The 18,645-nt window shown below is 40.0% G+C and overlaps 1 protein-coding gene across 1 annotated transcript in view; it reads left to right on the top strand.

Annotated features, from left to right (window-relative positions):
• Positions 1-7,310: 7,310 nt before the first annotated feature.
• Positions 7,311-18,645, top strand: part of LOC129836283 (V-type proton ATPase subunit B, brain isoform-like) — a 44,954-nt gene continuing 33,619 nt past the window's right edge. The window contains exon 1 of the mRNA XM_055902230.1: positions 7,311-7,675. Coding sequence (XP_055758205.1) covers positions 7,570-7,675 — 106 coding nt within the window. The 5' untranslated portion in view covers positions 7,311-7,569. The remainder of the gene's footprint in view (positions 7,676-18,645) is intronic.

Below are 18,645 nucleotides of genomic sequence, written 5' to 3'. Positions count from 1 at the left end.
TTATTAGCCAGATAATGATACCTTTGCGAAAAAAAGAAAGTTAGACAGGCGCACTGGGCTAAAAATCAAATGGCCCTCTTCATCCTTTCCAGTAACAAGGATGTCATCCAGGTAGCAATGTACTCCTGGTAATCCATTTAAGATCTGGTCCATCGCCCTCTGGAACAGGGCTGGAACACTTGGGATTCCAAACGGTAGACGACAGTACCTGAAGAGACATTTGTGTGTCACGATGGTCAGGAGCTCCTTTGACTTTTCATCCACGTGCATCTGCAAGTGGGCTTGCAGAGGTTGTTTTTGTGGAACTTTTGACCACTAGGCTAAGCCCGCGAAAAGGTTGTTGATGTGTGGTAGCGGATACTGCTCATGCTGAGCCTCTTTAGCAGCTAGTTTCATGGACACACTGACTTCAATGGCCCTTGCCAAGGTCAGATTACTTTCTGTCAATAGTCTCTTGTGTAGCTTCACTCTGTAGCCTACATTCTAGTCTGTCTCTAATGGTGTCATTTAGTAGCCCCTGGATGCAACCTTAGAACAGTGCTCTGATAGTTTCTTTAATGCAGCAGCAGCAAACATTGACACTGATTCTCTCTCTTCCTGATTCATTCTGTGGAACTTAAACATTTCAGCAATAACTAGTGGTTTTGGTGAAAAGTGTCCTTTAAGTACACTACATGATCAAAAGTATGTGGACACCTGCTTGTCAAAAGTCTCATTCCAAATTCATGGGCATTAATATAGAGTTGGTCCCCCCTTTGGTGCTATATCAGCCTCTACTCTTCTGGTAAGGCTTTCCACTAGATGTTGGAACATTACTGCAGCTATTTGCTTCCATTCAGCCACAAGAGCATTAGTGAGGTCGGGCACTGATGTTGGGCAATTAGGCCTAACTCGCAGTCGGTATTCCAATTCATCCAAAAGGTGTTCGATGGGGTTGAGGTCAGGGCTCTGTGCAAGCCAGTTAAGTTCTTCCACACCAATCTTGACAAACCATTTCTGTATGGACCTCGCTTTGTGCGCGGGGGCATTGTCATGCTGAAACAGGAAAGGGCCTTCCCCAAACTGTTGCTACAAAGTTGAAAGCACAGAATCGTCTAGAATGTCATTATGTGCCATAGCGTTAAGATTTTCCTTCACTGGAACTAAGGAGCCTAGCCCATACCATTATTCCTCCTCAACCAAACTTTACAGTTGGCACTATGCATTTGGGCAGGTAGCGTTCTCCTGGCATCCGCCAAACCCAGATTTGTCCGTCGGACTGCCAGATTGTGAAGCGTGATTCATCACTCCAGAGAACGTATTTCCACTGCTCCAGAGTCCAATGGCAACGAGCTTTACACCAATCTAGCCGACACTTGGCATTGCGCATGGTTATCTTAGGCTTGTGTGCAGCTGCTCGGCCATGGAAACCCAAGCTCCTGAAGAACAGTTATTGTGCTGAAGTTGCTTCCAGAGGTAGTTTGGAACTCGGTAGTGAGTGTTGCAATCGAGGACAGATTTTTACACGCTACGTGCTTCAGCACTCGGCGGTCCCATTCTGTGAGCTTGTGTGGGCTACCACTTCACGGCTTAGCCGCTGTTGCTCCTAGACATTTCCACCACAATGACTGCACTTACAGTTGAACGGGCAGGGCAGCTCTAGCAGAAACTGACTTGTTTGAAAGGTGGCATCCTATGACGGTGACACGGTGTGTTCATCTAGGTCACAACAATAGACAAACACAGTCTGCTTAAATGAATAACACACAAACGATTATACGTTTTCCTGTCTTTATTGAACACACCGTGTAAACATTCACAGTGCAGGGTGGGAAAAGTATGTGAACCCTTGGATTTAATAACTGGTTGACCCTCCTTTGGTAGTAATAACCTCAACCAAACATTTTCTGTAGTTGCGGATCAGACCTGTGGTCAGGAAGAATTTTGGACCATTCCTCTTTACACGATTGTTTCAGTTCAGCAATATTCTTGGGATTTCTGGTGTGAACTGCTCTCTTGAGGTCATGCCACAGCATCTCATTCAGGTTGAGTTCAGGACTCCGACTGGGCCACTAACATTCTCCTGCAAAATGTTTTGATAAACTTGGGAATTCATATTTCCTTTGATGATAGCAAGCTGTCCAGGCCCTGAGGCAGCAAAGCAGCCCCAAACAATGATGCTCCCTCCACCATACTTTACAGTTGGGATGAGGATTTGATGTTGGCGTGCTGTGCCTTTTTTTCTCTACACATAGTGTTGTGTGTTCCTTCCAAAGAACTCAACTGTAGTTTCATCTGTCCACAGAATATTTTGCCAGTAGCACTGTGGAACATCCAGGTGCACTTTTGCAAACTTCAGATGTGCAGAATTTTTTTTTGGACAGCAGTGGATTCTTCCGTGGTGTCCTCCCATGAACACCATTCTTGTTTAGTGTATTACGTATTATAGACTCATCAACAGAGATGTTAGCATGTTCCAGAGATTTCTCTAAGTCTTTAGCTGACACTCTAGGATTCTTCTTAACCTCAAAGAGCATTCTGCGCTGTGCTCTTGCAGTCATCTTGTAGGATGGCCACTCCTAGGGAGAGTAGCAACAGTGCTGAACTTTCTCCATTTAGAGACAATTTGTGGACTGATGGACATCAAGGCTTTTAGAGATACTTTTGTAACCCTTTCCAGCTTTATGCAAGTCAACAATTCTTAATCTAAGGTCTTCTGAGATCTCTTTTGTTCGAGGCATTGTTCACATCAGGCAATGCTTCTTGTGAATAGCAAACTCAAATTTTGTGAGTGTTTTTTATAGGGCAGGGCAGCTCTAACCAACATCTCCAATCTCATCTCAATGATTGTACTCCAGGTTAGCTGACTCCTGACTGCAATTTGCTTTTTGAGAAGTCATTAGGCTAGGGGTTCACATACTTTTCCCAACCTACACTGTGAATGTTTAAATGATGTATTCAATATAGACAAGAAAAATACAATAATGTGTGTGTTATTAGTTTAAGCACACTATCTTTGTCTATTGTTGTGACTTAGATGAAGATCAGATCAAATTTGATGACCAATTTATACAGAAATCCAGGTAATTCCAAAGGGTTCACAACCTTTTTTTTGCCACTTTATTTTTGTATATATATTGTATTTCCACAATATCCCTATACATCTTATTACCTGGCCTGTCTGGGTGTAGCAGGCTGTGTAGTAAATTAAATGTCTTTGGCGCCATTACACTAAAACATGTAGGCACAATTTTGGCCTTATCAATGTCATTTGCAAGAAAAAAATATTCAAAGTGTTCTGTACATGAGTTCAACAGCTCAATACTTTCATCACTGTCCAATGTTTCCAACAATTCCAGACATTTTTCATTCATCAATAGGTTAATGACTCACTTCAATATTGTCCTCAACATGGCTATGTTCTGTTCTGCCACAGCAATATTTTCCTCAGTCACATGATCTTCATTCACTTCACTCACTAACGTTTAATCCTAAAATGCGCTAATTAAGCAGTTTTTAATTACAAAGTTAGTCTTCACAGTTCAATAAATGTCCTTTCCTTTACGAACTGTATATTCCTCCCTTTTTAATCACATTGTTTTCACAGACTAAACCACAGAAAATTACAGTTTTAAACTTGTAAAAACGGACTTCTTCCAGACAGAATAGTTACTGTAGGTTCAGACTTACTTATAGCCAAACTTTTGTTATGTCTAGTGGGTTTCATAACCACATCTTTAGAACAATTCAATAATGATGAGATGGGAGACAGGAATTCAGTTCAAACATTTATCTAGAAATTATCATCTCAACACACATAACCCCCATGATGCTCTGCGGCATAATCCCAATACATAACACTAGCGTCGCTAACAATCAGTCTGTGCAAAGCCAGGTGTTAGAGAAAATGTAATTTTAATTTACTCGGTTATCTGGGTGGTTAGTCTTTATACAGTTGGGAATTTGAGATTAAATATCTTAAATAATGTATTAATAAACAAACTTTCCAAACATGGGTCTGCTGCCTGACAAATCTCTTGTTCACTGCTTCACCTCATGTCAAAGAAAAAGTCCTGCACATGCACCATATGTGCCCAAGTAAGCGATAGCTTGCGGAGGACTTTTATTTCGACATGAGGTAAGCGGAGAGGCACGTTTGGAAAGTTACAGCAACTGACAACCCAACACCTTAGCCATTAGGCCTCCTGATGAGGTCGCTAGGTGATGGGTTAAGGTTGTTTCAATATAACTAACACCTCACAAGCTTAGTTCAACTGTTTACCCTATCAGAACCCATAATATATGCTTGTTTTTACTCTGATGTTTGTAAACAATGTAATGGTAAACAAACACTGTATAGCTTCAGAACGGTTTGCTGTTTTTACAATCCCGGATTGCCCCGTTAAGTGGCCTTACTTGAAACAATAACAATTGAATTGCAGTATTTACCATTATATGTACAGACCGTATGTTATTCTTATATAAAGGCATTCTGTAGGCATGATGACTCAACCTCAAGTAATGTGTTTCAAAGGGCTTTTACATTTTTCGAGGATGTGGGAAACAATCTAATTTCGTGTAGGTCAATTGGCCTTGAGATATAAGATTATAGAAATCTTTGTGTAGTTATATCAATACATTTGAGTCAAATTAAATAATACAAATGTAGCCACTAACAGCCTGATAAAACAATAGGCCTTTATTATTTTATCCATTTGTTGGTGGATCTAACATATCAACGAACACCAAATGTTGTTGGACCTAACATATTAACGAACACCAAATGTTGGTGGACCTAACATATTAACGAACACCAAATGTTGGTGGACCTAACATATCAACGAACACCAAATGTTGTTGGACCTAACATATCAACAAACACCAAATGTTGTTGGACCTAACATATCAACGAACACCAAATGTTGTTGGACCTAACATATCAACTAACACCAAATGTTTGTGGACCTAACATATCAACTAACACCAAATGTTGGTGGACCTAACATATCAACTAACACCAAATGTTGTTGGACCTAACATATCAACGAACACCAAATGTTGGTGGACCTAACATATCAACGAACACCAAATGTTGGTGGACCTAACATATCAAGTAACACCAAATGTTGTTGGACCTAACATATCAACTAACACCAAATGTTGGTGGATCTAACATCAACTAACACCAAATGTTGGTGGATCTAACATCAACTAACACCAAATGTTGGTGGACCTAACATATCAACTAACACCAAATGTTGGTGGACCTAACATATCAACGAACACCAAATGTTGTTGGACCTAACATATCAACAAACACCAAATGTTGTTGGACCTAACATATCAACTAACACCAAATGTTGTTGGACCTAACATATCAACGAACACCAAATGTTGTTGGACCTAACATATCAACTAACACCAAATGTTGTTGGACCTAACATATCAACAAACACCAAATGTTGTTGGACCTAACATATCAACTAACACCAAATGTTGTTGGACCTAACATATCAACTAACACCAAATGTTGTTGGACCTAACATATCAACTAACACCAAATGTTGTTGGACCTAACATATCAACAAACACCAAATGTTGGTGGACCTAACATATCAACAAACACCAAATGTTGTTGGACCTAACATCAACGAACACCAAATGTTGGTGGACCTAACATATCAACTAACACCAAATGTTGGTGGACCTAACATATCAACTAACACCAAATGTTGGTGGATCTAACATCAACTAACACCAAATGTTGGTGGATCTAACATCAACTAACACCAAATGTTGGTGGATCTAACATATCAACTAACACCAAATGTTGGTGGATCTAACATATCAACTAACACCAAATGTTGGTGGACCTAACATATCAACTAACACCAAATGTTGGTTGATTTAACATATCAACTAACACCAAATGTACAATGGCCTCACCTTTACAGTAACACAATATTCCAAGTAGCTTAGGTAGGTAGTAACAAGGTGTTTGTGCAAAATCATATCCTTTGAACTCATTTGAAAATACTCAGGACAAAAGCTGATATTTTTAAAATGAGGGCAGTGCTCCTGTGGGCGGGAGCCCTTCAGTAGCATTAATTTGCTATTTTTTGCATGCAGTCTGAAACATTTGGATAGGCTCTCCAGGGACTACGGGAATGGGTTGTGTCGTCAGCTTCACCACTGCAGCGCTTACCCACTTCAATCTGTAGTGCTTTTTCTGCCATCAGAGAGCTGGTGTGTATGTGTGTGTGTCAGTTGGGTAGGGGGCACCAGTTCAAAACCATCTTCAAACATTCGCTTACAACCTATTGTGCTGGACGTGCTGCTTCAAGTGAGACAGGACCAGTGCCGTTTTTTTCCCTATCACTCAAAATAAGTGATAATGCACTCACCAGGACATTGTGTGAGTGTGAGGCACATGTGATTTCAGCAATCTGGAGCCAGTAGGCTACTACTGTTGCTCAAAAGAAGGTCACGATGCACAAGCAGATCACCGATTGTAACAGATCACTATATCGTACAGTATACCAATGTGCTGTAGGGTAGCAATAAGCTATGTGGAATACAATGCAAGATTTCAGACAAAGCACCTCTCTTTTGCCAGAAATTCCATTCAACTAAATTATAAAGTGAGAAGTCACGATTTTCAGTTATGAGATTCCAGTGGGAATTGCATACTGCTATTCTCTCATAATTTGCTAATAGCGTACCTGAAACCACACAACTTCATGAGTTCAAAAGTTAAAATAAAAAACATTTTCTTCGATAATAGACGCTGAAATAGGTTTTACCGGACCACTGGCAGTGTGAGAAGTCATCCAATTTGAGCCTTTTGTAGCCCTGTTCAGGTATTCTAACTGAAGTAGCCTACTTTCAAGGACCTTTAAAACTGTAGGCCCTCAATATACAAGTACCACTATAACCAAAAGGCGGACATGCTGGGAGAAAGTCCATCTCTAGATTAGGCTACCTGAAATGCAATCCCCACATGTGCTTTGAAAGACAACCTAGATAATCACATTTTCATTAGGCATTATGAAATCTATTAAGTGTGTGTGTGAAAATGTTCACCTATTTCCTCCAATTAATCGGTTGAGAGTCGTGTAAATATGATTACATAGCATAGGATCGGTCTTGTAGGCTATCCCATATTCACTGTACACTCAGAAAGATGATAGTGCTGAGGCGTGCGCATCTAATTGATAAACAGCGGCGTGCGCATCCAACTGACTCTTCCTGTACACTCAAACATCCCGTCGTCACTAATTACCACAGCCACAAAGTCATAAACCCCGTCTATTTATACAATTAATCTTCACAACATCTGGATTTTAAACCTAACGACAATGATAACCCGTATACATAATCCTAACCTTCAAATAAGACCAATAAGCCATTTATTTAATTCATTTTTGCTATAGACAATTTTGACTTTGCGTTTGTAGTAACTAGTGGAAACCCAAACATCCGGATTCCAAAGTCATATGACTAGCCGCCAGCGCAGTGTCATTTAATAGCCTCACAGCTAGCAGCACACTGTAACGTAGCAGGTAACCACTGAGTTTCGTTAATTTAACCATGGCAACATTGGTGGGAAACAGGACAATGGACATCAACGGACCTGCTGCGGCAAGGACACACACACAGGCTGTGACCAGAAACTACATCTCACAACCAAGGCTGAGTACGTACCTAGCCAGAACAAATGTTGATTTTTCCATAGCTTGGTAACATTAGCGAGAAAACAAAAACGCACAGTGTCTGTGAAATATCCAATATAAAACTTGACCGACTATCACTGTAGGCGACATAAGCAAAATGCGAAAAGGAGTGAAATGACTAGTTAGCAAGCTAACATTAGCTTATGGGCCCAATTGTTAGCATTAGCAAACCAGTACAGTACGCGGAGCTGTTTTGCAAAAGTCTAAATCATCTTTGTTTGGATGTTATATGCAATTCTGTAATCAGTGTTTAATAATAGTTACATGCATATGTATAAAGCTATGTACCCTGTTGGACTAAATCAAGCGTTATGCGAACTAGTTTAAGCAAGTTCAACTACCGTCAGCTGACTGTTCCTGACTGAATAACCGTGAAACGGTATCGAAATATATAGTGTCACGCATTCAACGGCTTTAGCTACTTTTTTTTAAATACACTGCAGCCTTCGATTTTGCTACATTTCTTGGAAATTGTAACTATCTAGTTAGCTAGCTAATTGTATTGGGTTGTGGACTTGTGGTGTGGAAATGATTTATAGGAAGACATGAATAGTAACAGATGGGTTGATTTTCCTACTCATGTGACGTAATCACGTGAGAGGCTGCAGGAGAGGATGTGTCATGCATGCATTCATTTTTCATCGATTCGTTCCCTATCCTTGCTATAATTTACATACATATTTTTAAACATGTTTGACTGACATTGCAAAGAGTAAAACTAATAGCCAGTCGATGCCCCATTCTAAAATATGTGCAGTGCCTTTCATGTCCCCCTTATTTTGTGTAAAATGTGGATTCTAAAAAGATTCAAATACAATTTCAGGTGTCCTTTACGTTAACACAAAAATATTTTATGAACTTTATTTGTTTTCATTGGATGTAAGTGTTTTTTTATCCATGTCCAAGGATGTTATTCATCTGGTATTGGAGGGCCAGTAGGAGGCACTCTTTCCTCTGGTCTAATAAAATATCCCAATGCCCCAGGGCAGTGATTGGGGACACTGCCCTGTGTGTAGGGTGCCGTCTTTCGGATGGGACTTTAAACGGGTGTCCTGACTCTCTGAGGTCATTAAAGATCCCATGGCACTTATCGTAAGAGTAGGGGTGTTAACCCCGGTGTCCTGGCTAAATTCCCAATCTGGCCCTCAAACCATCATGGTCACCTAATAATCCCCAGTTTACAATTGGCTCATTCATCCCCCTCCTCTCCCCTGTAACTATTCCCCAGGTCGTTGCTGCAAATGAGAACGTGTTCTCAGTCAACTTACCTGGTAAAATAACGGTAAAATAAAATAAAAAAAATAAAATCAACTTCTACATGAAATAAAAGCCATCAAATAATACAACATATTAAAATCTCTCATCAAAAAACATTTTGTTCATGAATATTGTATTTAACATGTTCTGAGTCCCTAATATCACTTTCCACCCTTTTAGTTTGTATTAATTCTCCTTTTAAGAAAACAGCCCCTTTCCACAATGACATCACATTCAGGAAGTGTCATTTTTGTTGAGAAAATGATGCTGTTGTTTTTTTCATGTTTCATGATGCTAGTCTCTCATACATTTCCACCCTCTTAGGCTAAAATATAGAGAAAATTTATCAAATTCATTATGCTATCTTAATAATCACCCACAGAGCTATGGATAATTTAGGCTCCACATTTCCACCTTGTTAGGTTCCACCATGTTAGGATTATGCAGTGACTGTATGTGATTATACACCTAACAGGGATTTAACTGCCTGAGTGAGCCAATATGTTTTTCTGAAAGTCAAACATGTCCATTTTTCTGATAGAATACCAAAAAAGAAAAATATATAATTTTTCCCTCCCAGAAGTTTGAGGTCCAAAAGGCACCGGATTGTAGGAATGAAATTGGCTCCCAAGATGTAGCCTAGCCATCAGCAATTTGGAAAATTTGACTAACGTTAGTATTATCAACGTACTCAGATTAATAACAAATTATGACCAGCCTTATCAATTAAACTGGAGCTTGTAATGACTTTTGCTTGTCAGTACAAAATACCTGTCTGCATAGAATTTAGTCTTGCTAAATTTCTAACTAGCGTTCTTAGCTAATAGTTTCTTTTTGCAGCTCAGATTCATAAATTTAAAGTAAAAACAATATATTTAAACACTGATGAAATGGGCCTTTGATGTATTCTTCAGCAGCGGCCAAAGTAATTAATACAGGTTTATATGAAAGAGAACATGTAGAGAAATCATATCCCCATGTTATTATTTCAAGGAACAGTTAATGGAGTCACCATCCATCTGTGATATGCCTCCATCTCAGAGGCCTTTTAACAGGGGTGAATTGGGAAGAGGGTGCCTTTCAGCCATCTTTTCTTCACCAGGGTGTGAAAATAGGCATGGCCAACATCCAGCTGTGGTGTGGAATCGGCTTTCTCTGATTCCGGCTAAAGGCAGGACTTTAGAACCATATTGTAGTCTGAATTCAGCCTCTATCTGCTCTTGGTGACATGTGTGGAAGGACATTAGATGTAGGCATATAGGCTTATATTGTATGTTTTGAGTTTGAACATAAAATGGTAGCCCATAGGCCTGCCTGTCAACATAACAAAGGAGTATACCTATGTACATCTCTGTAAAGGACAAGACGCAGCATAATGAGCAAAACGAGTGACCTAAGCGAATGAGTGTTGTATGATTGTCGGTGCCCGGCGCGCTGGATCCAGTATCTTAGAAACGGCCACCCTCCTGGGCTTTTCACACGCAGTGTCTAGAATTTACGAGAATGGTGCGAGGAACAAAACACATCCATTCAGCGGCAGTCCTGTGAGTGAAAACAGCTCGTTGATAAGAGGTTGAAGGAGAATGGCAAGAATTTTGCCAGCTAACAGGTGGTCCAAAAACAGACAAATAATGGCGCAGAACGACATCTCGGGAACGCACAACTCGTCAATCCTTGTCACGGATGGGCTATTGCAGCAGATGACCACACCGGATTCCATCAGCTGAAAACAAGAAGATGCGGCTCCAGTGGGCACGCGATCAGCAACACTGGATAATTGTGGAGTGGAAAAACATCGCCTTGAACATGACAGCGAGTTCAGTTTACTTGAGTGGCATGAGCAGTTCCCAGACCTCATTTCTATAGAGCATCTTTGGGATGAGATGGAACGGGCTGTTAGCAGCATGAATGTACCGGCGTCCAATCTGCAGCAACTGCATGATGCCATCGTGTCAGCATAGACCAACATCCCTGTGGAACTTTCTGACACTTTGTAGAATGTCACAAATAATTGAGGCTGTTCTGGAGGCAAAGGGGGGGTCTGACCCGGTACTAGATGGGTGTACTTAATAAACTGGCTAGTGAGTGTACATGTAGGTTAGTTTATAATGGAAAGCGGCAATTGTTCATGATCCATTTTACGTGGAACTTTTCAGGGCGGGAAATTAACACCTTGTGCCATTCTTGTGATGTTGCTATTCATTGTAAATGTCTGTAGGCCTATGTAGCCAAATTGTATCTATGATCGTATGCTATCCATTTGTGTTTTATATGTTCTATTTATATCTGTAAATTAACCAATGTTATCAAGCCACACCCGGCCAGGATTACAGACACCTGTGTGTCCTTTGACACTATATATACTAGTGACCCGCAGTGTTTGTTATACTCTGATGAAGACAGCTTGTCTGTCAAAACGTTGGTCATTCAAATATTGCGTGTGGCTCCTTTTCTTTTTCAAGGGAAATGAACACCTGCCAAATGCAGGTAGATTTTGGCATTGGCAGGTAAGAATGTCCTTTTCACCAGTCACGTTGGCAGATGGTCAAACAGAATTCGGGAACAGTTAATTTTAATTTTTTTAATCCAAAGCCCAAATGTAGAAGTTGGTCGAATTGACCTGAAAGACCTACTAACTGTCCTTGTGCTTCTTGGCTAGTTGCATCGTTTTGTTCGCATGCTAGGTTGTTTTCCAATATTAGTTAGTTTTCTACAACAGAGATTCCAGCCTCTGAAAGACACTGAGTGCCATTACCACGGAAAAGGCCCTCCCCTTAAAGGGGCAGCTGAAAATGTCTCACCTGACTGACTCATATTTTTGTGAGTACATTGTGCTTGATTGACCATGGAACACTCCAAAAACCTTTTATTCATGAACTTTTGGTCATTTCTTATCATTAAAAAACGAAATAATTTAATTGTGCTCATAAATGTACCTTTAAGCTGCAAGTAATAGCCCAGGCATGTATTTGCTTAAATCACTGAATGAAAGGCGCTTAAAAGACAGGCTTCCATTTGAGCCAGGTGTCTATTTCCTTAATGCACACAGCTTTTGCTCATTTTTATAGTTAATTGTTTAATTCCTGCATTCACTACCAGCATTTTAATGTCTTTATTTCCTGCACTGTGTGATCATTTACACACTGTCATGTTTCTTTTGTCTTAGTATGCCTCTATTCAAAATAAAAAAAATAAAGCTTTTTGACAGTTAACTAGAAGTTCTCAGTGGCCAATTTTTTTTACCAGTTATTATTATTTAATGTAAATAAACCTTGTAAACATTCATGGTAACCTCGTAAGCAATTCATTTAGACCCGATGTTTATTTAAAACTGGCGTTTATTTGCTGAAATGTGTGCTGTTGCCAGGCTATTAAAAGGGACAGGCAGCTATTTGAGAATCAGCGTTTAATTTTATGGTATTTGTGCGCTCCTAAATATCAACTTATGTACTCCTTGTAAAAAATGTCAGCATTAGAGCTGTGAACTAATAATAATAAATAAGCTGTATCACAGTATTTTGTGGCAGGGCAGGTACTTGATTCTTGATGTTCAGTTGTTTATCTGTTTTTGCTATTGTCTAAATTATATCTTTTAGCATATTGGTTAAAAGATTTGGGTCACAAAATTGAAATTGAATTGAGCAATATACAACATTTACTTTTTACTAGTACTATTTTTTATCTTAGAAACAAACATGCTCATCCAGTACTTGTGATTTTTGGTGTAATTACGGCAAAAATATTTTGGCTCGTCAAATCTACCAGCCACTCAGATTAGATTTTTTTCCCATCTAACAACAGTGGCTGGTGGACCAAAATGTTCATGTCCCACCCTGGGCATCTTATGGTAATCACAAAGTTTTAGCCTTTGTGATGGTTTATAAGTTCCTCATTGGAATCTTGCCCTCATTGGCTGTTGGGGAAATTTCTTACTACCATTTTTCATCAGTTTTCCACTACCTGAAGCCTGCCTCACCCTTTGTTCATCCTAAACTTGTTTCTTGGAAAATTTGGTCTTGCTTCCCCTAGCCTTGATTAACTGAAATACATTGAAGAGGTGTATTTAAGACCACAAAGGAAAGTAGGCAGGGAGGGAGTCTTACTTGAGGAGAGGACTATGATCACGACAACGGACTAGGCCTTAGTTGATATTTCTGATCTAAATCAATGAAGAACCTTTCTTGAAGATGTATTTAAATATGTATGTTTCTTGTACAGACAGGTTTTCAGGACATACTTTAAGGTCTTACAACGTACACAATATTCCTGCTGTAGAAAATAGCTGGAAATACGTTTTCAATATGAGATTTTGACGAAACGTCTTTAGCCTAAAGACCAAAAAGATTCCATGTGCTGGTCCGACACTATATTTAGGTTACAATAATAAGCTCTGATTTGATATTTACCTTTGCATAGGAAATACAGGTAACTAACAAAATAAAGTAAACACCAACATGCGTGTCTTAATAGCCAGAACAGCTTCAATGCGTCTTGGCATAGATTTTACAAGTGTCAGGAACTCTATTGGAGGGATGACACACCATTCTTCCTCGAGAAATTCTATCATTTGGTGTTTTGTTGATGGTGGTGAAAAATGCTCTCGCAGGCGCCAATCCAGAATCACCCGTAAGTTTTCAACCGGGTTGAGATCTGGTGACTGACACACATTTTTTAAACCCCCTATACTCCTTTGAGACCCCTCTTTCAAACTCACGGAAATCTCTTCTTCCAGCCATGGTAGCCAAAATAATGGGCAACTGGGCATTTTTATACTTTAACTTTTTAAAGCATGATGGGGTGTTAATTGCTTAATTAACTCAGAACCACACCTGTGTGGAAGAACCTGCTTTCAATATACTTTGTGTCCCTGATTTGCTGAAGTGTTTCCTTTATTTTGGCAGTTACCTGTAGATGGTACCTCACATTGCCTCTTTGTCTATATCTTACTGATGTTCTTCACTGTCCCTCATATATTTACACCTCAAACATGTCTGATCATAGAGCTAGCCAGGTGGTATTTTTCCTTGAGTATCAGAGGAAAGCATGGACTAAAAGCCTCTTAGCAAACTGGAAGGAAATTACTTAATGGAGCGGAGGCCATCTGAAAGCTAAGGCGAAGATGCTGCTTTGCGTTATAACCCTATTTCCCTCCCATCCTACTTTTCAAATGTCCCCTCTAATGTAGGCATGCCAGATTGAACCATTTTTCATTCTCATCAAACATCATACTGAACAGCCGCCATTCAATGCGTGCTTATAGTCCGGGCAGCAATTTGGACAAATAATTTTTTAGAAAGAAGTTTAGCCTTCTCTCTGTTATTTTAGTGGTGCATGAGCTGGCACATGTTTTTCATAAGAAGGCGTCCTGTTTTTCTTCTTTTCAATTTTTTTGAAACTGGTATGAAAATAATGACAAACACCCTTTTCATAAATAATTTATTTATTATTATTATTTTATTTTATTTTTTGCCCCTTTTCTCCCCAATTTTCGTGGTATCCAATCGCTAGTAATTACTATCTTGTCTCATCGCTACAACTCCCGTACGGGCTCGGGAGAGACGAAGGTCGAAAGTCATGCGTCCTCCGAAGCACAACCCAACCAAGCCGCACTGCTTCTTTAACACAGCGCGCCTCCAACCCGGAAGCCAGCCGCACCAATGTGTCGGAGGAAACACCGTGCACCTGGCCCCCTTGGTTAGCACGCACTGCGCCCAGCCCGCCACAGGAGTCGCTGGAGCGCGATGAGACAAGGAAATCCCTACCGGCCAAACCCTCCCTTACCCGGACGACGCTAGCCCAATTGTGCGTCGCCCCACGGACCTCCCGGTCGCGGCCGGCTGCGACAGAGCCTGGGGGCGAACCCAGAGACTCTGGTGGCGCAGTTAGCACTGCGATGCAGTGCTCTAGACCACTGCGCCACCCGGGAGGCCTCATAAATAATTTATGATGGAACGCATGATGGAACGCAAGATGTTCATTGCCTACTATCATGGTAATGAGTTGGCATCCTTGCAGTACCATGCGTGCAATAGATCCAACTTTATTGGGAGAGGTTGGTGGGTAGCCTATAACCTGTACTTTCAGAGACTTGGTTCAAAGAAACCATTTCCCTGGGGTAGCTATATGAATGCAACCTAGGCTATAGGATCACAATGTTCCAATGCTTTGCGGTACATCAGTGAATCAACAGGCGTCTGAGCGAGGCAATGAAAATATTCAATGAAATGGAGGAGAAATCAACAGAGGTGTACAGCAAGTCTTTGACTTTAATTGTATAAATGTCCTTTGTTGAAATTGACTTAAGACAAAGGTAATTAGCCCAGTGGATGGCTTCCCATTGTTTTAGTTGGGCACAGTCAGTGTTATAAAGACATTGCACAAGGCAGACTATTTCTTTGTATTGATGTAGTAAGCTAATGATAAGCAAATGCCTCCAGATGGTACGTAGAAATCATTTTCAATGTACAAAACCCATCCTAAACATGTTTCTTTTAACAATTCTATAGTGTTCATTATTTGTCTCTGCAAGTATTTAAGCAACTGGCTTGTCAGAGAAATATATACTTTCTGTGGACGTTTGTCTTAACATTAAAGAAAATGAATATGCCACATTTATTTTTGCATTTGTATGAGGAGAAATCCATTCGAGTTGAGACATTTCCTCAGCTTGGTGTTTTTCACATTTCTTCACATGCCTTCCTTAGACTGTAGTGAGCCTTATGGAGAAGTGAGAGGCCAGTTTATTTTCCATGTCAAGAAATCTCCTCTGTTGCTCCATTGATCACTTCCTCCAAGATCAGAATAGTGATTTCCCCTTTTCAGATACAACATACAGTAAGTGGCTACCCTTTTAAATTACCCAGTGAATTTGTTAGAATTGAAAGTACTATAATCTACTTAGTAAATATTCAGTGCATTTCATGACTGAAATTGAATTGAATTCGACCTTCCTTTGCTCCTGCTGACAATGAGGGACCCAAACTGAGCCATCTCTAGACAGGTTAGGCTACCAAGAGAATGACGAAAGGCTTCTTGCCCCTGCAAATGGCTCTAAACTATTGCTGTGGCATCCTTCTTGTTTCAATCTGTTATAACTGCACCACCTTTGCAGATGGGCTCTGGGGTTAACCAGCTGCCTCTCTGTATAGGTGTCCCCCATCAGTATGCTCCCCACCAGCAAAACTACCCCACAGATTAGTGTTCCCACCCTGCTAGCCAATTCTCCCCTGGTCTGAGCCTGATTACGTGCTTCCCAATCAATGCAGTCAGGTGGGGAGTCCTCTTTCCATATTGGGGCCATCTACCTGCAAGGTTAAAAGCATGCCCATTTGATGGGGTTGTCATCACTACGAGCAGCATTGTTAGAAGAGCTGTATGTTAGAAACAGTGGTGAGTAGAAGGTACTGGCAAATTGGACAGCATCCCAATTTTTTTGTCAATGCCCCTGTAAATAACTTTTATCAATGTAACCTATTCATACTAATTGATACCTGTCTTTTAATCATGTGCATGCTTACCTTTATGTAATATTTCAACAGACATGCATTTCTTCCCCCCTCTATACATGTGTCATTCTATTTGGTTTTAAATTTGGCTTCTCAGAAGTGTGACACTTTAAAAAAATATATATATATTGAGTTTCTGCCATTCCAACAAATTATTTACAAAGTCTGTAACATACCAATGCCTGTATGCAGGCTTTTATAGCCTTAACAGTGTTTTCAGGAAGCAGGCTGATTAGGCTATTCAATTCCATATTCATCAAAAATAATCCTATTCAGCTGTCCTTGTACCATAGAATATACACTATACACTATCGTTCAAAAGTTTGTGGTCACTTAGAAATGTCCTTGTTTTTGAAAGAAAAGCAACAAAAAAAATGTCCATTTAAAATAACATCAAATTGATCAGAAATAAAGTGTAGACATTGTTAATGTTGTAAATGACTATTGTAGCTGGAAACTGCAGATTTTTTATGGAATATCTACATAGGTGTACAGAGGCCCATTATCAGCAACCATCACTCCAGTGCTCCAATGGCATGTTGTGTTGGCTAATCCAAGTTTATCATTTTAAAAGGGTAATTGATCATTAGAAAACCCTTTTGCAATTATGTTAGCATAGCTGAAAACTGTTTTCATTTAAGGAAGCAATAAAACTGGTATTCCTTAGACTAGTTGAGTATCTGGAGCATCAGCATTTGTGGGTTCGATGACAGGCTCAAAATGTCCAGAAACAAATAACTTTTTTCTGAAACTCGTCAGTCTATTCTTGTTCTGAGACATGAAGGCTATTCCATGCGAGAAATTGCCAAGAAACTGCAGATCTCTTACAATTCTGTGTACTACTCCCTTCACAGAACAGCGCAAACTGTCTCTAACCAGAATAGAAAGAGTAGTGGGAGGCCCTGGTGCACAACTGAGCACGAGGACAAGTACATTAGTGTCTAGTTTGAGAAACAGACACCTCACAAGTCCTCAAATGGCAGCTTCATTAAATAGTACCCGCAAAACACCAGTCTCAACATCAACAGTGAAGAGGCGACTCTGGGATGCTGGCCTTCTAGGCAGAGTTCCTCTGTCCAGTGTCTGTGTTCTTTTGCCCATCTTAATCTTTTCTTTTTATTGGCCAGTCTGAGGTGGCTTTTTCTTTGCAACTCTGCCTAGAAGGCCAGCATCCCGGAGTTGCCTCTTCACTGTTGAGACTGGTGTTTTGCGGGTACTATTTAATGAAGCTGTCAGTTGAGGACATGTGAGACATCTATTACTCAAAGTAGACACTAATGTACTTGTCCTATTGCGCAGTTGTTCACCGGGGCCTCCCACTCTGGTTAAAGCCAGTTTTCGCTCTTCTGTGAAGGGAGTAGTACACAGCGTTGTACGAAATCTTCAGTTTCATGGCAATTTCTCGCATGGAATATCCTTAATTTCTCAGAACAAGAATAGACAGACGAGTTTCAGAAGAAAGTTATTTGTTTTTGGCCATTTTGAGCCTGTAATCAAACCCACAAATGCTGATGATCCAGATACTCAACTAGTCTAAAGAAGGACAGTTTTATTCCTTCTTTAATCATGACTGCTGTTTTCAGCTGTGCTAACATAATTGCAAAAGGGGTTTTTCTAATGATCAATTAGCCTTTTAAAATGATAATCTTGGATTAGCAAACACAACGTGCCATTGAAGCACTGGAGTGATGGTTGCTGATAATGGGTCTCTGTACGCCTATGTAGATATCCCATTAAAAATCAGCCGTTTCCAGCTACAATAGTCATTTACAACATTAACAATGTCTACACTGTATTTCTGATCAATTTGATGTTATTTTAAATGGACAAAAAATTTGCTTTTCTTTCAACAAGGACATTTTCTAAGTGACCCCAAACTTTTGAATGGTAGTGTATTTTTACAAATTGGTTTCCATTTGTGATCTCTCTTACACTGGTTTTAGAAGCAATTGAGGTTTTATCTGAAGGTTGCTTTAATTCAGTTTGGCATTGTCCGTCTTATTTTATTTGCGCTGTGGAAGAAATAGGCTTATTTTCTACCACCAGCCGGACGGTTTGAATTGTTAAACAATTAGGCCAACATCTTGTCAAAATGGCACCATTAAAAACAGTTAGCCTAATGAGGATAGTTAAGTTATTTTGACATCAGTATGTTAATGCCTGTCTACAGT

The sequence above is a fragment of the Salvelinus fontinalis genome, chromosome 37 (genome assembly GCF_029448725.1).
Source record: "Salvelinus fontinalis isolate EN_2023a chromosome 37, ASM2944872v1, whole genome shotgun sequence".
Taxonomy (NCBI): Eukaryota; Metazoa; Chordata; class Actinopteri; order Salmoniformes; family Salmonidae; genus Salvelinus; species Salvelinus fontinalis.
This window is presented reverse-complemented; position numbering and strand designations above follow the sequence as displayed.